The 26,639-nt window shown below is 43.5% G+C and overlaps 1 protein-coding gene across 1 annotated transcript in view; it reads right to left on the bottom strand.

The window, feature by feature from the left end:
- Positions 1 to 1,429: 1,429 nt before the first annotated feature.
- Positions 1,430 to 26,639, bottom strand: part of cep83 (centrosomal protein 83) — a 60,160-nt gene continuing 34,950 nt past the window's right edge. The window contains exons 7-16 of the mRNA XM_068004656.1: positions 25,372 to 25,503; positions 24,533 to 24,647; positions 23,201 to 23,345; positions 19,380 to 19,529; positions 17,673 to 17,748; positions 16,721 to 16,878; positions 14,160 to 14,289; positions 13,965 to 14,065; positions 7,770 to 7,956; positions 1,430 to 3,773 (exon numbers count right to left, since the gene is read on the bottom strand). Coding sequence (XP_067860757.1) covers positions 3,672 to 3,773; positions 7,770 to 7,956; positions 13,965 to 14,065; positions 14,160 to 14,289; positions 16,721 to 16,878; positions 17,673 to 17,748; positions 19,380 to 19,529; positions 23,201 to 23,345; positions 24,533 to 24,647; positions 25,372 to 25,503 — 1,296 coding nt within the window. The 3' untranslated portion in view covers positions 1,430 to 3,671. The remainder of the gene's footprint in view (positions 3,774 to 7,769; positions 7,957 to 13,964; positions 14,066 to 14,159; positions 14,290 to 16,720; positions 16,879 to 17,672; positions 17,749 to 19,379; positions 19,530 to 23,200; positions 23,346 to 24,532; positions 24,648 to 25,371; positions 25,504 to 26,639) is intronic.

Below are 26,639 nucleotides of genomic sequence, written 5' to 3'. Positions count from 1 at the left end.
GTGGGTGGGTTGACATCAGTGAGAGAGGCCAGGTACAGCAACGCTGTGGAGTAATTACAGGCTGTGTAAGCACTGGCAGCATAGCACATCGTGGTATTGTAGCTGTGTGGGAGGAGGTGCCGGTATTTGGCAGCACCGGGAGGGGGAAAGGTTGGTTTCCAAGACTAGAAGAAGAAGGGAGAAGAGTCTTGAGGTTTTGGAACAGTGGGAGTCCTGGGCCTTTGGGTTGTTGGAGTCAAGGGGGTGGTGGGAGGTCTGGTGGCTGGTAGCAATGGGAGGGGGAGGGAGGCAGGCCGTGGGGAACTGGCCTGACCAGCCTTGCCCCACCCAATGTGCTGAAACTTCTGCTACCCTGAAACCAGCTTCTAACACTAAACACACTTTACAAGGTAAGTGCAGCTTTTCTCAGGTTTGATTGGTATGGTGCCTAAATGTTCAATTATGATTTGTCACTAATTTATCAATAGAAAATTTGAGCCAAGCAGGTGCAAGTGTGACACCTGAAGCGAGACAGACAGGAAGTAACAATGATTTGGCCTTATGCTGAAACCATTGGTCCACAAGGGTGGTCCATCGCTCAGCAAAATGAATTTTACCTCACATGGCTTATTTATAACATCAAGGCATTTGAAAATAGTTTTATGACGCAGTATATCAAATAATTCCCCGGATCAGCATAGATCCTTGGTCCTGTCAGTAGAGCTTGCAATGATAGCAGTGATCCACCTCTGAGGATGGTAATGGTGAAATTATCTCTTAGAACTGATGGATCCAGACAGAGGAGCCCAGCAAGGAAAACTTGCACCAATACCATCCCACCTTTATTATAAACACAAAAACATCTCAATGGTACCACATCCATGCAGAGGATGCCCTACAACTTTCATTGTATTTATAATCATCCTAAGTTACAATATAGAACACAGTCATTGCCAATCAAGTAAATGGATTAATTTTATTTGATTGTATATATGATGGAACCTCCTGTCCAGTCAACGATGAATCTCAGTTGTTGTGGGTGAGCTGACGGGAGAGGAGAACGATCCTGGACACACGTATTGCTCTGGGAGTCGGGGAGGGAGGTGATTTGCCTTGTGAGCTGGGCGCTTAGCAACCAGACCTGATAACCTCAAATTCATTCAATCCAACCGGGCAGGCATGCTGCCGTCGTGGTCAGTCGGTGGCCGTGTCTCCCCAGGATCGGGAATAATATTCCAAGATTTTAAGGTGGTCTTTAGTGTGTCCTTATAACGTTTCATCTGCCCACCTCTCCGGCGATATCTGGACTGAAGCTCACCGTAGAAGACGGATTTGGAAATTCTATAATCAGACCATGTGACCGCTTGTCCAGACCCACACTGGACCTTTCTGATCGTGGCCTTGCTTCTGGTTATGTGCGTGCGCACACACATCACACACATACACAAGGAACATGCAAAGTGTTTATTCAACAAGTAATGGGATGTCAGTAATCAATAAAACAGTTGTTCTTTCCAAAGTCACTGTACTTATAGTTACATCAATTAAGAATGGAACACTTGAATTGTACAAAAAGTTAACAGTTTTTTTTAAAACAAAAAAGCAGACCAAAATAAAATCATGAATGACAAACATGTTGAAAAAATATCTTGACATAAGTTTAGAATATATTAGATATCTTTTGTACAAATGACACAAATTTGGAACAATTATGTATAAAAAAATGCAAAAAGGCCTGTGGGTGTATACTTGAAGCTTAGTTATTTACAGACAGCTTGACATAATTCTGTAGTTTTAGAAAAATAAAGAAAGCTGACAAAGCACCTGAAAGTTTCTTTTTTTAAAAATGCAACCAGAACAGTCGCTCATCACCACAGTCAAAGAATAAAGAGAAAATTCCTGCACTTTACACCTATATCCGTTTTTTTTATAATGCATGTTAGAGTAACATTTAATGTGCCGTGCTGTCAAAATTCCACAATAGCCCAACTTACAAATGAAGTATACACTTTGCTTTTATAAAATGCAGAAGGAAAAAATAAATTAAGCGAAGAGATGTTTTCTTGCATGCTGCTGGGGATTTGAGCCTTAACTTGTTAACTTCCATTTCCTGTTACAGTACATTCACAAGCAAGCCTGCTGCTGTAGGCACATTGTTGTCATGTTGTAGTGTTGGTTAAAACATGGTGTGCAGAAACTAGGGATCTGCAATCTGGTGTCAATTTGCCGAAGGGAGCTTGAACAAGCCTAGGAGATAAGTTTTATAACTTCAGTTTTCCTCCCCTTATCTCCCCTCCATCCTATCTAACTCCCATTAATTTTAGACATTAGTTTTAAAAATCTCATCGGCATTTAGCTTTTGAATCTTATCTTTTTCCTGTGTTCCCCCATTTGTACTTCAAGTGTTTTTTTGAAAACCCCCCTCAGTTCACATTAAGCAGAGGAGAAAACAAATGAGACATGTTTAGTAAGGCTAGTAAAAAGGAAACTGAATTCAGGAAATGCAGACTGACCAGTGCTTTATTCTGAAAGAGAAAGGTAGATTGACATTTTGGGACAGATCTTCAGCTCCAATGAAGGGTGACACATGAAACATGACCCTATCTTTCCCTGGAAAGGCTGGTGTTTGTTTGTTTTAAAAACCACAGCAAAGGAACATAGGAGGAGGCCTTTCTGTCCCTCGAGCCAATTCCGCCATTCTGTATCTCAACTCCATTTCCCACCTTTGCTCCATACACCCTGATACCTTTACCCAACAGAAACCTGTCGATCTCAGTCTTGAAAGCTCCACTTGTCCCACCATCCACAGCCTTTTTAAGGGGGAAGAGTTCCAGATTCCCATACCCTTTGTGGAAAGAAGTGCTTCCTAAATCGTGACTGGCTGTTGAGTGGTGATACTCTGTGCTGTGGAAAAGTGGCAGCTTTCTAACTTGTTCCCGTTCTTAAGCTTGAATCTTCCTAGGGTAAATTTTCCACTGGAAACATCCAAAATAGTTCAGCAAGCAAGTCATCTCAGGCCATTCTTGCACCTTACTATCCGATTACAGGGTGCTAGAACGTTGGAAGCAAGTTGTCCAGCTAGCCTCTGGTGTTGGGATTGAGGAAGCAGAAAAACTGAAAGTATTGGGGAATACCCATAATATTCCAGTTGTCAAGTATATTTTCAGAGCTTTCAATACTATAAATACAAAAATGAGGTTTTCTACAGCATATAACACAGACTTCACGACTTGTAGTCAGTGTTTTATCTCTCTCTGAATTTCTAGAATCTCGACCAGTGCAGAGGCCATCAAAAAGACGGCAGAATGGCTCCTGAGTGAAATCACGCCTGGAAGTGTTGCGCATGGAGTGGGGGGGGGGGGGGGGGGGGGGAAGAAAGATGACTGTAGACTATTTGTGAGGTACCATTTTATAGTGTACAGCCTATCAACATACTGCACTGTCCATAGGATCAAATCAGAACTTTTTTCAAGGCACAAGAAGTTATTTGTAAAGATTGAGATACTGCGTAGCGTCACGTAAACCTGCTTCATAGAAATTGCTCAACGCATGCAGTATTGTTTTCAAATTCAAAACTGTGCAATAAATAGTTAGCACCAAATAAATGACAGGATTAATTCTGCTCTTTTTGACTTGCAAAGATTAAAAGAAATCTCATAAAACTGCATTCCCACAACTCCGCGAGCATCACATCAACCAAGAGCACCAAGCTCGTGTAACTGCTGTTGTTGATTGGTTTCTAGTTCCTCGAGCCTCTTGCGGAGCAGACAGAGCTCTCTTTGATGCTGTTCTTCCTAAAAGTGGAGGGAAAGTCATGTATTTTTTTTAAAAGTGGCGCACATGTAAAGCAACAGTCAAGACTTTCAAACGATGGCACTTCTGTAATAATTTTTTCCATTCTCCTTAAATAGTAATCTAAACCATTAGCTCATCAAAAGAACTGAATGCACCTACCCCAGTATTGGGCAAATGACACTGTCCATCACATCCTTCGCCTTCAGGCAGTCGTTGTCATTCAGTACCTCATATATAATGGGAGGCTGCCTAGCCACTGGGAAAATATCTGGCACGCCTGTTTTGCTAAGTACCATCTCAGCTTTCAAGACTTGAGATAAATAGATTTTTGTTGGGTAAGGATATCAAGGGATACAGAGCAAAGGCGGGTAAATGGAGTCGAGATACAGATCAGCCACGATCAAATTGAATGGCGGAGCAGGCCCAAGGGGCTGAATGGCCTGCTCCTGTTCCTATGTTCCAGAATCTTTCCTTTCCTGCACTATGTAAAGGTGGCCTCTCTCCTCAAAGCTATGTTCAGTTCTTTTTAACCACCAAACCCAGCAGGGGGTTGATTATATGAATAAGGAGGTCTTGCTGCAATTGTACAGGGCTTTGGTGATTCCTTACCTGGAGTATTGTGTACAGTTTTGGTCTCCTTACCTAAGGAAGGATATACTTGCCTTAGAGGCAGTGTAACAAAGGTTCACTCGATTGATTCCTGGGATGAGAGTGTTGTCCTTTGAGGAGAGATTGAGTGGAACGGGCCTATACTCTCTGGAGTTTAGAAAAATGAGAAGTGATCTCGTTGAAATGTATAAAATTCTTAGAGGGCTTGCCAGGGTAGATGCTGAGAGGCTGTTTCGCCTGGCTGGAGAGTCTAGAATTAGGGGTAATGGTCTCAAGGGGTTGGCTATTTAGGACTGAGATGAGGAAAAATTTCTTCACTCAGGGGAATGTGAATCTTTGGAATTCTCTACCCAGAGGGCTGTGGATACTCAGTCATTGAGTATATTCAAGACTGAGATCGATAGATTTTTGGACACTAAGGGAATCAAGGGATATGAGGATTGTGCAGGAAAGTGGAGTTGAGGTAGAAGATCAGCCATGATCTGATTGACCGGCGGAGCAGGTGCAAGGGGCCGTATGGCCTACTCCTGCTCCTATTTCTTATGTTAAAATCAACACGAACCCCACAAAACCTATTCCATCATACTTAAATAAATGTAAAAATAAGGTTTAATGAAATAAGTATTTACTATGTAAACCAAAGGAACAATTATTTTGTTTTAAGCCACATCTTTAAAGTGAGTACTTGTATAAATTATTGGCCTTGTTAGAGGCTAATTATCAGTCCCGAGGGGTAGGAGGCTGGGAAGTGTGGTTTGTGTAATATACCTTAATGCGAGCAGTGGTGGGTAATCTACCTTTTTCTTATGTCACTTGCCAGGGGTGTAACATGACTTCTCAAAACAAGTCCTTACACCTCTTGTGAAATGCTACAAAGAGTTGAAGCTAGTAATGTACAGCCCTGCCAAACTGCTCACATGACCAGTGCAATACTGGCACTGTGCTGCTTTGTAAATCTACAGAATGTAAGGTTGCACTACAGCCATCGATCCAACACTAGTAGATTTGAGCATTGAGTGAAGCACAGTTACCAAACCGGAGTTATACTGCCAATTTATCTCCACATCAATTGCAGGTTATGCTGAGATCAGCCATAAAGTAGCTCTGCAACCCTGTGTGTGGACCAATGTGCAGAGCTCCACTCCCCAGCTGGTTGATTTTTAATGCTGACTGTGGATGGGTGCATCTGCTTTCTACCAACATTAAAAACATTCCATACTGAGTTGCGAGTGTTCACAGGAGGTCCAACTTTTAAAATATGGCCTCGCACAGGGCTGGATACTGTACCTGGGTGCACTTGAAGTGCTGGAGGGGACGTCAGCACCTGGCTTGTGTCAAGGGTGATACTGGAATCCAAGTCTCAAGTTACACTGCCATTCCACTGGACAAATAGCTGTTTAATAGTCTAACTTAGGAAGTAACAGTAGGTTTTGGGTTGCGGTGAAGAGGTTTCAAGTGCACACAGGACCAGACAGACCAGATGCAGGATGTTCCCGATGGCTGGGGAGTCCAGAACCAGGGGTCACAGTCTCAGGATACGGGGTATGCCATTTAGAACCGAGATGAAGAGAAATTTCTTCACTCAGAGGGTGGTGAACCTGTGGAATTCTCTACCACAGAAGACAGTGGAGGCCAAGTCATTAGATGTATTCAAGGAGATAGATATATTTCTTAATGCTAAATGGATCAAGGGATAGGGGGAAAAAGTGGGAACAGGGTACTGAGTTAGACGATCAGCCATGATCATTTTGAATGGCGGAGCAGGCCTGAAAGGCCAAATGGCCTACTCTTGCTCCTATTTTCAATGTTTCTATGTTTCACACTGATAAAAACTGGCAAGTTAGCCCATTAGGTGAGCACTTGCACAATGGAATGCTCTTTAGCATGCCTGGGATTTTTCACATTAACAGAAGGCAATATTCTTCAGCAAGCAAAATGTAAGCCCCTACTTGGAAACTGAAGAATGCTGGTGTTTGTCCTCACAAGACACAAGCACACAAGCAACTGCAATGACAACAAACATTCCCACATACAGAAAGATGCCTCAAAGCACTTGACAAGGTGGCAGGATCCTATATAGGAGGGGAAACCAAAAGTCGAGTTGAAGATGAGGGTTTTTTTTAAAAAGGAGACTTTTGAAAGCAGAGAGGGAAGTGGCAAGATGGAGAGAGTTGGGAAGCTCCAGAGTACGGGGTGTAGAGGCTAAAAGAATGGTCAACAGCGGAGGGAGTGGGAAACGAGGAGTGACCTGATATCAGAGAAGCAGAGGGAGTGTGGGGTGACATATGGCTGGAGATCATTGAGTGGGGGTGGGGGTTGAGGCAAACGATTTGAAAGTGAAAGCGAAAATCTAAGTCAATTTGCTGGGGTATGGGGGTTCCAATGGAACTTGGCAATGATGGCAGTGCAAGCAAGGATGTGTGTGGCAGCTTTCTAAATGAGTTGTAACGTGTGCAGAGTCTAGACAAGAAGAGTGACTAGGCAGACATTGAGTTTCAAGGTGATAAGGATGCAGATTAGAGTTTCTGCAGCAGTGGGGGAAGAGGCAGGGAACAAAGGTTTCAGAGGTGGAGGAAAGTGGTCTTGGTAATGGAAATAATTGGGGAATGACGCTCAGTTCATGGTTGAGAGTACCTGAGATTCTGTACCTGTGGGCTTAGCCTCAAGTGGCAGCTTTGGACATTGTTGGAGCGAAGGCCAGAGGCTACTGGCAGCTGAAGAGAATAGCTTTGGCTTTGCTGAAAAGAGGATATTTTGGCTCAATGTCTTAAAATTGGACAGACAGTTGGTGTGCAGCCTCAGCCTTGGGTTCGAACGTAGGAAGCACGGAAATAAGGCAGAGTTGGTGTATATGTGGAAGCTTACCTGGAGCTTTGAACTTAAGGGGTACTTTTCCACGCAAAAATCATACAGCACAGGAGGCCGCCATTTGGCCCATCGTGCCTGGGGTGGCTCTTTGAAAAAGCTACCAATTAGTCCCATTGCCCATAGCCCTGCAAAATTTTCCTTTTGATACAAAAGTATGGCAAAATGATTTAAGCTATAAAAGTAGTGGTGCTGGAACAAAGCTCATCTCACAGTAGAGCTGACAATGTGATTGATAACTGCAGCAAAGGGACTACAACTAGAAATCATCTTGAAGTGTACTTAGCATAGAGAATGAACAGGAAGGTCTAGAAATCAGCAACCCTATAATTTTCCCAGCTGGACGCAGCCTACATATCGAATGTGAAGTATAATTAATAAAGAAAATTTAGAAATGATTGGACACGGAGTATATATAATTTTTTGTATATTTTACATATTAAAATGGATTAAACACAAAATTACAATTGACAAATTTTAGCAGACTGAAAACATTTACTAATTTCACTAAAATTTGGTACCTGAATGTTTACAAATGTTGTTTCTGTGCCTTGCACCAAGGTAGATGATAGAAAATTGGTTGAATTACACAGACCCGTAGGTGAAAAATTTGCTCCCAAAATGAGTCTTCGGAATTCATTGTGTCTACGCTGTAAATCCTTTAACCTCTTCTGAAGTCTGGCATGATTTTCATAGGGAACATTTTGCCTAGAAAAACAATTGATAATTCAAAGGTTGAACAGTAGTGTTCAACAAATTACAGCTTCCTTGCCACTTCCACAATAGCTGCATTGGTTTACCCTATATTGTTCATTACTGTGACTTGAAATGGCTATACTGACAACCAGAGCTCAGAGAAAAACACTTTTCTGAAGGAATATATAAATGTGGATAGATGTTGCTGTACTATAACCCCGAGTCAGCATTAATGCATCTCCACAAATAAAGCTTACATGTTTATAGTTTATTCCAATAGTATTACAAGTATTTCATGACCATTGGGGAGTGGAGGGAGGGTTCCAGCAGGAGTTGACTCACTCTGAACAGTGTAAGGTTCATGGTTCTGGAGCCAGTGCCGCACCAGAGGTCACAAGGACCACCTCCAATCATTTCATAATTTCTTTCAAGATACATATCTCCCTGGCTACCATTAACTCTTCCATCATCTCATTTTGTCCAAAGGGAAGACTCTCTCTAACTCCATCGTCTTCATGGTCTCCACTTTCTAACTCTTTCTCTTCTGGCCCATCAGCTACACTACACCTCTGTTCATCTCAATAATTGCCTTGCCTCCACTTTCAGTGCCACAGTCTCCGCTAGATCTCACCCTCACTATTCCCCTGGTACAACAGCCACCTTCACAGATTTGAATCTGTGGGTCACAGACTGGAGCATCCCTGGCATGTAACCAACCTGCTTGTCCACCGCCAGGTCTGGCGAAACCACTTAATTGCCCCCTCTCCATGGCCAAATCCTATTACTTCAGGGCAATCCCTGGAGGGCAACCCCATACTCCTCTTCACCAGAAACCTTCTTCCCCAACTTTCTTCCTCACATCCTCCTTTACCGCCTCCGATCCTAAATAGGAAGAGCTCACCAGCTTCTTTGTTTCTAAAATCAAGGCCATTCCTTGGCTGCTTCTGCCTCTCCTTTCTCCTGCCCATCACTACTCCAATCCACCCCTAAACATTTAGGGGTAAACGTTAACCCCCAAGAATGGGTGGGTGGGAATCTAAAAATTGTAAAACCCGCCCACTTCCGGTTTTAACGAAGGTGGGTCGGGGGTGGGTGGGGGCCAATCTGATCTCAGGAGGCGGGTCAGTCAGTAAAATCTTTTAAGGCGGCTGTGGACCTCCATTTTAACAGTACTTTTACTTAGGAATTCTGGCACCCAAGAATTAAGTCATGTGGGAGGAGGCGAGAAGGCCCGGATCAGCAGGTATGTGCTTTTATTGCATAGTTAGTGCGCCAGGAGGAGCAGGAGTGTTACCTCCAGGCCCAAGCTTACTTGCCGTGATCCCACACACATAATCCACCGAACCCCCACCCCACCATGATCTCCAACCCCCCCTGTCCCAACGATGACTGAGCCCCCCATGATGTCTCCGACACCCCCCAATCCTCGATGACCGACCCCCCGCTGCCTTCACTGATGACCGGCCCCAAGTCCCCGATGTCAGACTTACACGCTGGCATCCGCTCGCGGTTACCTTCCCGTCTGACAGCCTATCAATCTAACTGCTAGTCGTGTGGGAAACCTACAGCAAAAATTTGAAAGACGACCTTACGTCAAAATTGTAAGGACATCCGGGAAACCCATACTTCCGGATTTCCTGTCTGGAAATCCCCCCCCTCCCAACCCCTACTCTCTTCATGGCCCTGAGTAAATATTGGGACCTTAATCTCCCCTCCATCCCCCCAGCCAGCTGTCAAACTAATTTCTGCCACAAAATCCATCACTTTTTCCCCGAAACCCCTTTCAAAGCAGGTCCTAATTACCCAACTACTTATGCCTCTCTTTCATGCTTGCTGACATAGTCAACTTCTCCGTAACTTTTGATACTGTTTCCAACTCATACAAAACTAACCCTAACCCTAATTCTTCAAAATTTCCACCCTTGACCCCCCCCTATCGTCACCAACACTATTTGTAACCAGTTCTCTCTTTTCAACATCCTTAAACGTATCATTGCTACCCAACTACGTCCTCCCCTCTCTCACCACTCCCCATTTTCGTCTCCCCGAACCAGTTTCTGATCAGCCTGTAATGTTGAGACTGCCAGGGTTGAAGTCACTACATCCTGTGAGATCACGGCCGTAGCTTGCTGTCTTCTTGACCCTTTCTGCTGCCTTCGATACTGCTGACCACTTTATTCTCCTCCACGGCCTACCAACAGTTGTACTGATAGTTCTTAGTTCCACTCCTACCTGTCCCACTCCAATCATTACATCACCTCAACTTCTCTTCCCTACATTATAACAGAGACTACACTTCAAAAATGCTCCATTGGCTGTGACGTGCTTTGGGACGTCCTGAGGTTGTGAAAGGCGCTATATAAATAAAAGTTCCTTCTTTCTCTCCCTCCCATTCCCACAATATCACCTCCACTGTGCCCCAGAGTTCTATCCCTAGTGCCGTGCTATCCCTGATGATCATTCACAGCTTCCACATGCATGATGACAACACCCAACTCTACTCTCTTGTATGCCACCATTGACTCCATGGTTGTTGTTCTAGTATTGGACTTCCTGTCCAGCATTACAACCTGGACCAATCTAAACTTCCTACACCTCAAGATCGTCAAACTGACTCCAGCCCCCCTGACTGGCTGCTCAGGTCCAGAATCCCTGCGATGTTTGAGTGATCTGAGTTTTCAATCTCGAATCTGGTCCACTGCCAAAAACACTTTCCTCCACTTCTTATCCCACTGCCCAATTACACTCCTACCTCACTCCCTCAATAGCTGAAACCCTCATCCATGCCGTCATTACCCCGAAGATCAGCTTCTCAAAAGCTCTCTTCACTTGCACCCTTCATAAACTTCAGCCCAGTGTCCACCTCTTCCTCTTTTAAAAATACTCTGAGGTTATTTTCATTTGAGCAGAACTATATGGTTATTGGGAGAGAGAAACTGAGCAGGGAGCAGAGGCACGGAGAGGAACTGGAAGCCAAAATCTTTACTGAGAATCTTATTTCTGGCTTCATGCGTTCTGTAGCCAAACTATTAAATATATATTAGTTACACAAACTATTAAATATATGTTTGTTTTTTTAAAAAACTCATTCTTGGGATATGGGTGTCGCTGGCAAGGCCGGCATTTATTGCCCATCCCTAGTTGCCCCTTGAGAAGATGGTGGTGGGCCTTCTTCCTGAACCGCTGCACTCTGTGTGGTGAAGATACTCCCACGGTGCTGTTAGGGAGGGAGTTCCAGGATTTTGACCCAGCGACAATGAAGGAACAGCGATAAATGTCCAAGTCAGGATGGTGCGTGACTTGAAGGGGAACTTGGAGTTCCATAAACTACCAAATATATATGAGTTACACAAACTATTAAATATATGTTAGTTAAAGCAGCATGGGTAATGCAGCTTTGTATTATAGAAGATTGAGGGTGATCTGATTGAGGTGATTAAAATGTTAAAAGGATTCAATAGGGTAGATGAAGAGAAACTATTTCTGCTGGTGGGGAATTGAGAATGAAGAGATTCGCAGGCCCTAATATTACCAGGGAGGCGGAATGGCAGCCTGGGGGGGGGGGGGGGGGGCGCGACTGGGTACGTGGGTAACCCGCCCAGTGAAATCGGTCTGTTCCCCACGCGATCACGGGTAAGTTGAAGGCACTTACCGTGGCTTCCGGGTTTCCCGTCGGAAACCTGCGCAGCGGGCGGACTGTGCACCCGCATCACAGCCTGTCAGCTGGAGGAGCCCTATTTAAAGGGGCAGTCCTCCAATGCTGCTCCTGCAGCAACCAACCAAAAGTACAGCATGGAGCAGACCAGGGGAACGGCTGCTGCCAGATTTAACGACGCCTGACTCCAGGTCCTGCTGGATGGGGTGAGGAGGAGGAGGGAGATTTTCTACCCAGCAGACGGGAGGAAGTGGCCTGTCTCTGCCCACTAAGAAGGCCTGGCTCGAGGTGGCAGAGGAGGTCAGCAGCAGCAACAACGTCTCCCGCACCTGGATACAGTGCAGGAAGTGCTTCAATGACCTAACTAGGTCAGTCAAAGTGAGTACACTTACTCATTCTCCTACACTCCGTCTTCCACATCACCGCCCCCACCCCCACCTAACAACTCCTTCTGCACTGCCAACACTACTCTATCACATCACTCCTCACACCCACTCAAACCTCATCCTCAACTTACCTGCACTTACTCACCTCCCCGGTACTCATCCCACCACTACCACTCAACCCAATCCTCATACAATGTCGTGGCTCTGTCTCATACTTACCCTCTGATGCATCTCTTTCACGGTCAGCCTCACCCAAACAAATGCATTCAGCGGTTGGCCACGTCACCATCCCTCACTCACACCTCTCTACTTTCTCCCCTTATAGGAGAAGGGAGCCGGCGAAGACCGGAGGGGGGCCGCAACATCAGGTCGCCCTCACGGAAGTGGAGCAGGAGGCTCTTGAGGTGAGCCACACCCTTGAGTGCCTGTCCATCGAGGACGCCGAGACTGGCACCCAACAAACAGCTGGTGACAGAACTTTAACATTCAGCACTCACAATAGCAAATCATGCCTTGCCATCTTCAGCACCTCAACATCTGTCATCATGCTTTATATTGCCTTCTGTTCTCTTATAGGGCCTTCAGCGACCGCCGTGACAGCGGAGGGGGATTCCTCAGAGGATCTGCCGGCCTCTGAGGGGCCACCATCACATCTGAGCGAGCCATTCACCAGCACAGAAACACACACCTCAGTGGGTCCCAGTCCGCAGTTAGTTGGGGTCGCACATGGTGAGTCACCACACACATGAGCACAAACAGACACTGGTGGCAGGGGCAGCTGTGGAGAGTCCGCGTCGGTGGGAGCACTGCTCTCCAGGCTCTGCTCAGCTGGACACAGATGCTGAACCCTGGGGGCCATCCTTTAAAAGGAGAATGATTGAGGGGCAGCAGCACATTTGCGAGGTGCTGGAACAGGTGCCACGCGCACTCTCCACAATGGCGCAGAGGATGGAGGAGTCCAACTCCTTCATGAGTGGAATGGTGGCACAGGTACAGGATGGAATCTCCGAGATACTGTCACAGGGACGTGAGGGCATCTCTGAGATAGGGTCGCGGGTAAGTGCGGGAATGTCTGCGATGGAGGGAAGGCTAGCCTCCATCGAGCTTCAAGCACCGCTCACCAACTGTCCAATAATCCTTTGCATCTCCCACTGGCTGCTGGCTGCAACACATCTGCTCCAACAGGGAGTGTTTCCCACAGCACCGGAAACACGCTGAGGATCCTTCAAAATTGCACCCCTGCCAAAATCTCCAGTCAATGAGGTCTGTGTCAAGTACCTCAACTACCTAAATAACAATGTAAATTATCATCCCACCAGCTTTAATTGCCGGTGGGAGTCCCGCACGCGGGAGCTGCACGCGTCATTGGGGAACCCGGAAGACAGCAGGATGGAGCCGGGCTCCGAACCCGCTTCGGGATTCCGCCATTTTAGGAGCCCCCGCCCCCAACGCACCCGCTCGGCCATCCAAAAATCAGCCCCATAATCTTAAAATTAGAGCTGGGCCATTTAGGAGTGAAATCAGGAAGCTCTTTTTCACACAAAGGTTAGTAGAAATATGAAACTGTCTCCCCAGAAGTCTGGGATGCTGGGTCAGTTGGAGGTTTTACGACTGAGATTGATAGATTTTTGTTGGGTAAATGTATCAGGGGATATGGAGCAATGGCGGGTAAATGGAATTGAGGTGCAGATCAACCATGATCTGATTGAATGGTGGTGCAGACTCGAGGGGCTGAATGGCCTACTCCTGTTCCTATGACTCAATGGACTACCTCCGTTGAAGTCAAATGGAAAGCAATAGTGAAAAGCAATATACTGCGGATGCTGGAATTTTGAAATAAAAACAGAAACTGGCCCCTCTGACGAAAGGTCTTTGACCTGAAACGTTAACTCTGTTTCTTTCTCCACAGATGCTGCCTCACTTGCTGAGCTTCTCCGGCATTTTCTGTTTTTATTAGCAACAGTGAAAAGCCTACTTACTTAAACGCATGTTTCTCAATTTCTAACTCTTCTTTCTTTGCCTCCAGCAGCTGTATCTTTTCCTGTAATCTTTTCTGCTTACTTTCATTCAGTGTTTTCCTCTGTCAAAACAGAAGCAGAAAAGATAGAAACTCTGTTGCAAGGATGGATTTCAACAAACCAAACTTTCAGTTGATTTAAAGCAATGGGTAAGACCTTCTTCTGAGCTGAAGCAGCACGCTGTAGTCTGTCTTTGGCCTGGCAGTACTTCTCCTCCAGCTCTGCACTACGATTCTGCAGCTTATGTTTCTCTTCCAGCCACTCTATGCGCTTGTCTTCCACCAGTCTGTGCAAAATATAACACAGATGATCCAACTGTCTTAGAGGTAACTATACAAAGCGAAAGTTTACAAAGTAAAGCTTTAAAGAGTACCAACTGGACTAAGAAACTGCTTTATTGCTATCGTTTTGTCAGTAGTGCATAAACCAAAGAGTCATTTTATTTAAACACAAGGATCATTTAATACTTTCAATGTTTTATAGACATAACACTGAGTTACTACAGTCCATTATAGATAGTTCCAAAATAATGACAATTATGGTTAGCAATGTATTATATTTTTATTGTTTAAAAATAAGAGCGAAAAAGACTAAAAACATCAGAGAGTTTACTGTGATGGTAAAAACTAGAAACTTTCCGTCTGGTTGGCTGTTTTGTGGTTTTGTAACCAATTAAAAGAACGTACAGCTTCACTGATCTAAGACATTCTGTTAGGCGCAAACACCCTTTTTAATATAACCCATGGGTGTGAAGGTATGCAAGATAATCCGAAATGTGCAATTCAGATCTTTGTGCACCATTAAATGGATATTGTAGCTGAATGAAAGTGCAATGGCTGAAAGGCAGTAGTGAAAGAAGAGAGCCAATGGTGTTTGTGTATTTTTTTTAAAAAACTGTTGGCAACTCCACTCCAAGAAACAGCATTTGGGGTTTTCTGTGCCAGGATTCACCGTTGGATCTTTGTTTTTTGACCTGCTCTCCCACCATCTACATTTAAGCCTGGCCTTTCTACCTTCTTAATCTGCTGACTTTGAATCTTTCCATCAACCGTCCATAACATTACAATAGTGACTACACTTCTGAAAGTACTTCATTGACTGTCAAGCGCTTTGGGACGTCCTGAGGACACGAAAGGCGCTGTAGAAATACAAGTTTTTCTTTCTTTCTAACATATCGGCCAAATCTGCGCTGTCAAAGGATTTTAAAATTTACTAAATGTTATTTTCCACCCTCCCACCCACCCTGGAGGAATCATGTATAAGTGGCATTAATTTCAGGACATCTCAGAGCAACGTACCAACAGGCTGATACAGCAATATACTAAAAGATAACCTTACACTGGGTCTTTCATCATAGTAATAGGGAATCATTACAGCAAAGCAGGCACAACTTTCCTATATAACTCAAATTTGCTACATCATACTGAGTCTGATTCATGCAGCTATGGTCATTCTAGTGCATACATTCTATATTGATCGCGGTGCAGTTCATTATTCATTCTGAACCAGAGTAAAACACTTGTACTTTGGCCATGCTCTCACAAAACGCTCCAATTTTGAGGTATTTTAGTATATTGGAGTAATTTTAACCACAGTTACTGAGTAATTCAAACTGCCAGAGAGAAGGGGAAGGCAACTAACTTTAAGGCTGGAGAAGTGGTTTCATTATTTGTTAAGTGGGATGTGCAAAGTCAGGACTATTTGTTGAACTTGCACATTGCTGATTAACTCAACAATTGCCACCTCAAGCCTTTTATGTTCTTTTGTCCACTGAGATGAAGTTATTTGCTACTTAGACCTCTTTTTTGATCAGGCATCAGTTCTGGTCTTGTGCAAGGCACCTGGGGTTGAGACCTGAATTTGCTGCATCTTTTCTATGGAGAAGCAAGTATGTGACCTACGTGTACATCTTTATCACACACAGTCACTGAACATTGTGTCTGGTTGTACCCATGGCTTTAGGTTACTGGGGTAGGGGGGAGAGGGGGCAAGGGGCTTCAGTTATAGTCAGTAAAAATATTAGGAGAAAAAAGCTAAAACTAGATGTAAATAAACTCTTCATTCTTGTTGACTCTCCCCATCTTGTTAGCTCTGTGACTGGCATCAGTCAGAGTGCTACATGTGTATACTATGCAATTGAAGAGTTAAATCTGTACTACAAAATCCCTGACAGCTTTGAATAATCGTATTTAAAACCTTAAGGAGTATGAAGAATCTCATTGCTTGTGTCCCTTCAAATCCAAGTTACCCAAACATGCTGCAGCTGCTGTACATAGGAATATTGCTTCAAAGATTTTAAAACAAAGAGCTTTGGGAAAAGTAGATAACATAGTCAGGAAATAGCGTATCGCTCCCCTTGAGCTGTCCCATTTTTATTGCAACTATAATCTGAACAATTAAAAGATCTGCAGTAATTACAATACATACAATAATCCAAATTCAACTCAGTGTGGAGAGTGACTGGGCTAATAATGTAATCTAGTTGCAGAGAGCACTATAATAATCATCTCCATGTAGTCCAGAGAACTCCATCACATTAATTCACTGCAGTGGGCTACACCTGTCTGGGGCAAGTGTTTCAGCCATGAATTTATAGGATGTGACTTACAAAAGTCTTCAGTTCCACATTCACTACACAAAATAGGGAAAAAAGCTCAACATGGAACTTAACAGTTAAAATGCTACTACTAAAATTGTCACAAGAAGCAGCTGCTTACTTTTCAGCTTCCTGCTGTGCCCGCTCTGCTTGGCTTCTCGCATTTCGTATTTCCTCCTTTAAACGCTCCAGCATTTCTCGCAGTTTGTTATTGGTCTCCAGTAAATCATTCTCCGACTGTGACAAAGCGTTAAGCTGGATCTGCAGTTCACTAATTTGCTTTAAAAAAAAATCAGCAAATAATTTAATTCCAGCTGAAATTGAAATTCACTTTTAAATCTATCCTACCCACTTCTGAATTTCTGTTTACAGTTCAACTTCTCTCTGAGCTATAGAGGATCATTCTATATTCAGGGGACTTTCCAACAAAAAGGGTCAGCAACTTAAATACAACATGATACAAATAGCTTTTTCTAGAAAATTCTCAACAAAATAAGATTGTACACAAAGTGGTCTAAATGCCATAACAAATATACATTATTGTAATTGAAAAGTAGCTGATTATTTACACTAGTACAATTTTTTGAACAATTTCTCAAGCTTTTGGGGGTATGGGAAAGAGGGAGGAAGGAAACCATAAAACATATTTGTGCTATTGCAGTGCTTCCAATGCAATTTTAAAAGTACACTCACAAAGGTATTTTTGGGCACAAATTCAGGGTTTGCAAACATCCATAGTTTGCTGCAAAAAGTATAGCTGCTAGATTGAAGTGTGATACAAAGCTTTTAACTCAAACAAGGGACTCAGATTATGTGAGCAGAATTGCACACAACTAACTCCAACGTGAATGTATCGATGAGATATACAGTTATCCAGATTCTAAAATCAGATTCTACAAAATATCATATGAAGGTTATAAATCCATTCTGTAGCAGACATTAGAAAGGAGTGGAACAGAATGCATGTTACAATGGCAGTACTCTTCTCATTCAATAACTTTCCCTTTTTGGTAAGCTTCTTGAGTAATGTAACCAAACCAGGGGGTTGATAGTAAGTGATTTTATCAAGGTACCTGTCTGAATTCAGCACCATCATTCTTTTCTTTTTCAAGTTCTTCTATTCGAAGCAGCTGCTGTTGAAGTTTTGACCTACAACACAAAGCAGCAGCAAATCGGCACCAAAATTTTCAATCAGCTAGAAAAGCAATTTCTATGTACGTCCATTAACTAAGAGCACAATAGACCACGTTACTTACTGAAACTCAGCTTGGTCTGTCCATCTATTCCTTTAGCATCTTTTCCTCCTTTGAGCATCTCTCCTTGTTCCACCCTCTCGTCTCACCTTTAAAATCCTCTTCCTCTACCGCCCAAGTACAATGCCAAGTTTCTTACTGAGATATCCTCACTTCTTTCCTCCCTCAGCCTCTGCACCGAGCGACTTCTCACCATCGGTGATTTCAATCTCCATCTCAACTCATCATGCTCTCTCTCCTGAGTTCACTGCCCTCCTGACCTCCCTTAACCTCTCCTACCCATATTCAAGGCCACCCCCTCGACCGTGCCATCTCGCCTGGCCTTTCTACTTCAATCGTGTCAATCACAGATAAGGCCATCATTGATCACTTCCTTATTTCCCTCTCCACTCACATCACCCTTCCCCCTCCCAAACCCACTTCCTTCTGTGTCCGCCCCTGGAAAAAACTTTACCCCAAGTCACTTACAATGGCACTTTCAAATTCCCACTGTCTAGCCTTTGGCCCTCCATACCAGGACATCTCCGCAGCTACCGATCTGCTCAATCACACTCACCTTCGCCTTTGATGCCCTCATCCCCATTAAAACCCTTACTCTCTCACCCTGTTCGCTCCCCCTGGTACAGCCCCCATCTCTGCTCCCTTAAGTCCAAGGGGCGCAGACTTGAATGTTTATGGCAGACAACTGGTTTAGCCAATCATCAGATCTGGTTGGATCACATAAAGCACTATCGGGTCCCGCTCTCCTCTGCCAAAACTGCTCACTATTCCAGGACCATCCTGAAATGGAAAGATAACCTCCAGCTTCTCTTCTCAATTAAAACAATTTATTGGATTTAGCTAAAATACAATACACCTGAAGATTGTTAGCGGATGCTATTATAAATTTAGAGTGGACTATTTGTGAACCTTTTCAGAACTCAAAACAAAATGAGGAATGGTTCAAATCTGTCCTGTTCTTTTGATACAATTTCTAAAAGAAAAATGCCAATATGTTCCCCTTTCATCCATGGGATATGGGTTCAAATCGAGCTGACTCTTAGGATGGATGTCTCTCTCTACTGGTTGAAAGGTATTTGAGCAGTCCAAACCAAGTTCCTGGTGGGTATCTCACACAGCACCAAACCCACAAGTCAGCATAAATAGATGATCTCTCTTGAAGCTCAGACTCGAGGCCGCTAGTGTGGGAAATGGAGAAACTGTCAAAGGTGTACAAAGGGGTCCCTTTCCAGGGTTAAGGCATATTGTTAGGATAGACCCCAGGGAGTGCTTGATGCCGAGTGATTAAAGTGGGAAAGATTAGCGACTACTCAACCCTGACATCCCCCCAAAACATACAACTTCAATAAAATAATTCCGACCTTGGGAGTAGCAAGAATTTTACAAGGATATCACATCATAAATGTACTGTATAAAAATGAAAAGTCATCTTCACAAGAATAAAATATGTCAAAGTATTTCAAATTAAAGCTCTGTGGAAAATAACACTTAAAATATACATCAAAGCTTCAGTGCTACAGCTCTAACCTGAGGTTCAGGATCTCCCGCTTGGATGCCTCCTCTGCTAACTGTACAGCGTGCAGTTTCTCTTCCATATGCTCCTTTTCAGCAAGCCACGTTGTGTCCTGCTCAGCCTTCAGTCTTTCCAGGTCAGCGACTTTATTCTCCAGTTCTAACCTTTGAATAAGTAAACAATTTAATTACTTTTTCAATAATGGGAAAATTGGACTCGTCACCAATGTTCACATGAAGTCCTCAGGGGTGAAATTGGGCATGAGCAGGGATGCAAAACGGTCACCCATTATACGCCCCTTCTCATACTCCGTTCCTTTGATTTCATTAGAACTGAATGTCGTATAATGGGCAGCAAAAGTGGTTCCGCCTGTTTTGCATCCCTGCCCAAGTCCAATTTAACCCCCCTCATCTCTCTTTTCAACCTGCTCTGGAAAAATTATATTAATTGATAACTGTTTGGTAACGTAGTCCCAATGTGATGAGAATGGAAGGCACATATGAAAATGTTATTAAAGAAATAAAAAAAACTTGCATTTATATAGCACTTCTGGGTCTCCCAAAGTGCTTTACCACCAATGGATGACTTCAAAAGTGCAGTCACTGCTGTTAAGCAAGCAAATGTGGCAGTCCATGCCTGCACAGTAAGGTCCCGCAAACAGCACATAAATAAATGACCAGATCAATCATTTTTTGGTGGGGTTGGTTGAGGAAGGCTGTCCAGGACACCAGGAGAACTATCTGAACAAGTACGCATGGTCAAGGTTTAAAGTCCCATCCAAAAGATACCACCTCCAACAGTGCAGCACTCTGTACTGTACTCAGCCTAGATTATGTGCTGGGGCCTAAAAATAATAGTGCAACTGACTGAGTCAAGCTGATACCTGTTCAGTACAGGGTATTGCACTTTGGTGTATGCCGGGCAAGTATATACCTACAAATGGAGCCAAAATTCCCTCCCCAATTTGTAGGGAATATAATCCAATTTACAGTGTAAATTTTCAATTTTTTCCTTAGTTAATATAATATTCATTGGCTGCAGTGATTCAAGATTTTTTTTTAAAATCAACATTTTGTATTAGAAGTTACTTCTAAAAGTATTGTAAATGATGCAGAATTTACGGAAGCATGTATTAATGCTCATACTTTTTCCAATGAGCTAATGTAAAAGTAAAGGGCAAGGCTGGTAGAAGTAGGGAACCTCGGATGACTCGGGAGATTGAAGCCCTAGTAAAAAAGGAGGCATATGACATGCATAGGCAGCTGGGATCAAGTGGATCCCTTGAAGAGTATAGAGATTGCCGGAGTAGAGTTAAGAGAGAAATCAGGAGGGCAAAAAGGGGACATGAGATTGCTTTGGCAGATAAGGCAAAGGAGGATCCAAAGAGCTTCTACAAATACATAAAGGGCAAAAGAGTAACTAGGGAGAGAGTAGGGCCTCTTAAGGATCAACAAGGTCATCTATGTGCAGAACTACAAGAGATGGGTGAGATCCTAAATGAATATTTTGCATCAGTATTTACGGGGAACTTGGGGAAATAAATAGTGATGTCTTGAGGAGTGTACATATTACAGAGAGGGAGGTGCTGGAAGTCTTAACGCGCATCAAGGTAGATAAATCTCCTGGACCTGATGAAATGTATCCCAGGACGTTATGGGAGGTTAGGGAGGAAATTGCGGGTCCCCTAGCAGAGATATTTGAATCATCCACCGCTACAGGTGAGGTGCCTGAAGATTGGAGGGTAGCAAATGTTGTGCCTTTGTTTAAGAAGGGCGGCAGGGAAAAGCCTGGGAACTACAGACCGGTGAGCCTGACATCTGTAGTGGGTAAGTTGTTAGAGGGTATTCTGAGAGACAGGATCTACAGGCATTTGGAGAGGCAGGGACTGATTAGGAACAGTCAGCATGGTTTTGTGAGAGGAAAATCATGTCTCACGAATTTGATTGAGTTTTTTGAAGGGGTAACCAAGAAGATAGATGAGGGCTGTGCAGTAGACGTGGTCTACATGGACTTTAGCAAAGCCTTTGGCAAGGTACCGCATGGTAGTTTGTTACATAAGGTTAAATCTCAGGGTATCCAAGGTGAAGTAGCCAATTGGATACAAAATTGGATTGACGACAGAAGACAGAGGGTGGTTGTAGAGGGTTGTTTTTCAAACTGGAGGCCTGTAACCAACGGTGTGCCTCAGGGATCGGTACTGGGTCTGCTGTTATTTGTTATTTATATTAATGATTTGGATGAGAATTTAGGAGGCATGGTTAGTAAGTTTGCAGATGACACCAAGATTGGTGGCATTGTGGACAGTGAAGAAGGTTATCTAGGATTGCAACGGGATCTTGATAAATTGGGCCAGTGGGCCGATGAATGGTAGATGGAGTTTAATTTAGATAAATGTGAGGTGATGCATTTTGGTAGATCGAATTGGGCCAGGACCTACTCCGTTAATGGTAGGGCATTGGGGAGAGTTATAGAACAAAGAGATCTCGGAGTACAGGTTCATAGCTCCTTGAAAGTGGAGTCACAGGTGGATAGGGTGGTGAAGAAGGCATTCAGCATGCTTGGTTTCATTGGTCAGAACATTGAATACAGGAGTTGGGATGTCTTGTTGAAGTTGTACAAGACATTAGTAAGGCCACACTTGGAATACTGTGTACAGTTCTGGTCACCCTATTATAGAAAGGATAATATTAAACTAGAAAGAGTGCAGAAAAGATTTACTAGGATGCTACCGGGACTTGATGGTTTGACTTATAGGGAGAGGTTGGATAGACTGAGACTTTTTTCCCTGGAGAGTAGGAGGTTAAGGGGTGATCTTATAGAAGTCTATAAAATAATGAGGGGCATAGATAAGGTAGATAGTCAAAATCTTTCCCCAAAGGTAGGGGAGTCTATAATGAGGGGGCATAGATTTAAGGTGAGAGGGGAGAGATACAAAATGGTGCAGAGGGGCAATTTTTTCACTCAAAGGGTGGTGAGTGCCTGGAACGAGCTGCCAGAGGCAGTAGTAGAGGCGGGTACAATTTTGTCTTTTAAAACGCATTTGGACAGTTACATGGGTAAGATGGGTATAGAGGGATATGGGCCAAGTGCAGGCAATTGGGACTAGCTTAGTGGTATAAACTGGGCGACATGGACATGTTGGGCCGAAGGGCCTGTTTCCATGTTGTAAACTTCTATGATTCTAAACCATTAAGTAATTTACTATGTCTCAGTTTGGTGAATCGATGGTAAAATATTTCCAAGACACTAAACTGGCTAGAGTAGTTTGTACAGCTACATGACTGGGTTCCAATGTGAGGAAGTTATTTAGAAGGTTGGGTAAAACTCTGATGAAGGTTTTTTTTTCCTCCTACCCCATATACCATCCCTAAAGAGGAAGGCAGGTGATCATCTCCCAGGCCTCTACCAATCACACAGGCACTGTGCAAGTACAGTCCAAGGTAACTGTTTCTCCTCCCCCCTCACGTGGAAGTGTAGTCAGCACCTGACATTTCACCACTGCAGTACGGCCGAGATCAGGAATTCAGCAAGTGGACAATCACAGGCACAAACCTGACCATCTATAGCACAGCACACTGGAGTCCAACAAACCTCCACTCTGCTGTCTCCAGTAGAGAGATGTTAAAGTTCTTAGAAAGGATATACTGGCAATTAGGCAGTACCTTGCATCTTTCAACAGATTGCTAGTATTTTCTACAAGGAGGTTAATTGTGACAAATCTAATAAAAAGCAAATTTTACCTTAAGATGGGACAATGGTGTTTATAAATAAGAAGACAATTAAACAGTTTTATAATAACATTGAGGATTAAAAGTGTCTCCAGAACATTACTCACTTTTCATCTTGTAGTGCTGCAAGTTTCTGGAAATCATCTTCCTTAGCTGCTTGAACTTTCCGAATTAGCTCCCTTTCTTTCTCTGTCAAGAGCTCTTTGTGTCTTTCAATGGTGGCCTTCAGAATTTCAACATCTGACTGCAACCCTACCGGGGGGGAAAAGAAAAATTCTAAGACATCGATTGTTTGAAAGTTCATCAGCCACCCAGCTGAGAAACTTAGAAAAAAAGTGAATTGCCCCCCGCCCCCCGGTTGGATGACAGTAATTCAAATTTGTATGTATAGGTTGATCAAACAGGTTAAAATCTTGGCCATGTCAATTTAGCTCCTTGCAGTTTTAGGTTATGTTACTCCTGAGTTACCAATGGCAATGCTAGAATTAAATTTTTCAGTAAACATGGGAGTTCCCTTGCATGGCCCCAGTCCTACCTATCTCAACATAACCAGTGCATCTCTAGCAATGGACTTTCTTCTTTCCTTGCACCATCATCTCCAAAGTCCTCCAAGGTTCTATCCTTTGTTCCCTTGGTCACATCATTAACAGACACTGCGTCAGCTTTAATATGTATGCTAATGACACCCAGCTCTACCTCTCCATCACCTCTCTCAGCCACTGCTTCTGTGCGGTCAGACTACCTTGTCTGAGTCATAACTTCCTCCAGCTCAACATTAGAAAGACTGAAGCCATCGTCTTTGGCTCCTCCACAAACTCCAATCCCTTGCCTCTGATTCCAACCCCCTCACCGGTCACCATCTCAGGCTGAACCTGACCATTCACAACCGTGGCAAACGTTTTGACCCAGAGCTGAGTTTCAGGTCCCATATGCTTTCCATCATAAAGACTGTTTATTTCTATCTCCACAATAATGCCCGTCTTATCCCCTATGTTGCTGAAACCCTTATACAGTCCTTCATCACCTCCAGGCTCAACTATTCCAATGCTCTCTTTGATAACCTCCCATTCTCCACATACTGCAACTTGTCCAAAACACTGCTACACGCATCCTGTCCCGTCCATCATTGTTGTCTTCGATGACCTACACTGGCTCTCTGTTCCCCAGTACATTAAATTTAAATTCCTTGTCCTCTCTTTTAAATTGCTCCATGGCCTCATCGTGGAAATAAAAAATCAGGAGAGATGTATAACAAGTGGCTGATCCAATATCACCCGTTTTACACTGTCGCCCAAAGTCAAAATTACCCCCAAAGTTTCTTTTGTATTTTTAAAATAGCCGAGTGATACGTGCTAGTAAGCAGAGTATCTATAACGTTACCATCAGAAAGTCCATAGTAATATACGATTTGTGAATCAAACAGAAATCGGCAAATATACCATCCATTTGGCTTTGCATGTTATCTCTCTCTCTTTCGATCTCCCCTTTGGTTCTTGCTGCTTCGAGTTTGATGTTTGTAACTTCCAGCTTATGGGAGTGCTTACATTCTTCAAGCTGCAATGATAAGAAAATAATTTAGGCACCTCTAGCCTCTCTTATAAGCTGAAAGTATTGTAGCACCAGACTTAACACAAATTGTTCAGTATTAGCAAAAGGTTCCAGCTTTGATCTATGCTGAGGCAGCTGATCACAGCAAGGGTGGCTGTGGAGATGCTACTACTGGGCTCAGTCAGGGTACCCCTCCTCATAACTCTCCAGTGACTCCCTTCACGGTTGAACAGCCTGCTGACCCTCACCGTACAGGCGTGAAGAAGGCGGGCCTGCAGCACCCGTGGAATCGCATCCCAACATGAGCTGGTGATCTCTGGAACGGAGGGAAGACGGGGTAAAAAAAGCAATTCCTCCTAACCTACACTGGCATGACTCTGGTTAAAAGCGTGTATCAAATATACCAAAGGAAATAAAACCATCCCATTCATATATATACACTATACAATCAGATTTTAATGTTTGTTGTAAAACCTGCAAACCAGGGGTGGAACTTAAGATGGAATTTAAACAGACATAACGTCACAGGCAAATGGATTTTGTAACAATATCAACAATTTTTGGAGGTTTTTGACTAGTTGCTACATACGGTAATGTCATACGACAAACAGTATAAGAAAAATAAAACTGATATTTGTTGAATGAAATCAAACAGTTGTGTGGCTCAACAATTTAAAAACAGCAAGGAATCTGGTGCAAGCGTCCTTTTGCTGACAGCTCAATAACTCACTTTGCTGGACAAAGCATTAACCTCTCGTTCAGCCTTGTGCAACTTGCTGGTCAGATGGGTGTTCTGCTCAAGAACTAGCTGCAGCTCCTTCTCCAAACGCTCCAGCTGCAGTTTAATTGATTGCTTCTCCGCCTGGGATCAACAAGAAAAAAAGAGACAGTAGTAAAATGCACCAAAATGAGTAAATTAATCAAATCTCAACCAACAGCTCCAGAAAAAAATGCTGGCAGCCAACAACTCAAACACAGCTCTGAATATAGGCCTGTGGGCAAGCCCACTGCCTGATGTAACTGAAGTTACATTCTGTTCTTATTATACAACATTCCAGGACTTTCAATGGCATTTCAGGAACACATTTGGACCCTTTATCTGTGAAAGGTGCTTATGATATGAAAACATTAGGATAGGCGGAGAGTTTCAATGGGACATCAGTTTGTTGTAACTTAAACTTTGCATACCCAATATACCCAATGCCTGTATTATAGGGAAACACTGAAAAATGCATTTTACACAGTGGTGGATCTAGAAATCTATGAAGGGGATGCAATCACTGAAGATTTATTTTCATGGGATTCTGGGGGCAAACTCCAAGATATCAACTTTTTGGTTTATTTTCCAGCGTTTCAGATGGCACATTCAGCCTTGAAGCCAGAAATAATTGATTCTATTATTTTGGACTACACTTTTGGTTCTTTGGAGGCATATTTGTAACACTAGATGACTAGCTCCAAACCACACAAGGTCAGAAACGAAAAAGAAAGGGTAGGCTGAGAGGGAGCTTTGCATGATGAGGATGAACTTCTCCCCAAGAATGAAGAACATACCTAAGGGAAGTAATTTAATATTCTTCCGCATTCAGGCAACAAACAAAACCTGGCAGTGAAACTGTGAGAACCAACGTATTCAGGGCAGCTTGAATCACTGAGCTATTAAATCAGGACAGTGAGGCCTAGTGAAAACCAGCAAACTGCTCCAACTATCTACCTTATAGGTGGCCTCAGGAGAAGCCTCCAAACATTGGTCTAGAAGTTATCACTGCACAAGCAGTGTGAGTTCTCATTTTCACTGGCGATTTATGTCCTGCCAGGGAGTTGTGCGCATAGATATAGAAATGACAGGCCTGTGTTGGAGTCAAAGATTTTCCCGAATGAACATGAATTGCAGATGTTCAGGCAGCAACTCCTTTCAAGAGGTACCCAAATCAACCAGTGATTCAGGTATGGTACATGCCCTGCCCCCTCAGAAAGGCTTCCACTACTGATAGCAGT

The sequence above is a fragment of the Heptranchias perlo genome, chromosome 24, assembly GCF_035084215.1.
Source record: "Heptranchias perlo isolate sHepPer1 chromosome 24, sHepPer1.hap1, whole genome shotgun sequence".
In the NCBI taxonomy this organism is placed as follows: domain Eukaryota; kingdom Metazoa; phylum Chordata; class Chondrichthyes; order Hexanchiformes; family Hexanchidae; genus Heptranchias; species Heptranchias perlo.
The sequence above is the reverse complement of the archived record's forward strand: the minus strand, read 5'-3'. Positions and strand labels throughout refer to the sequence as shown.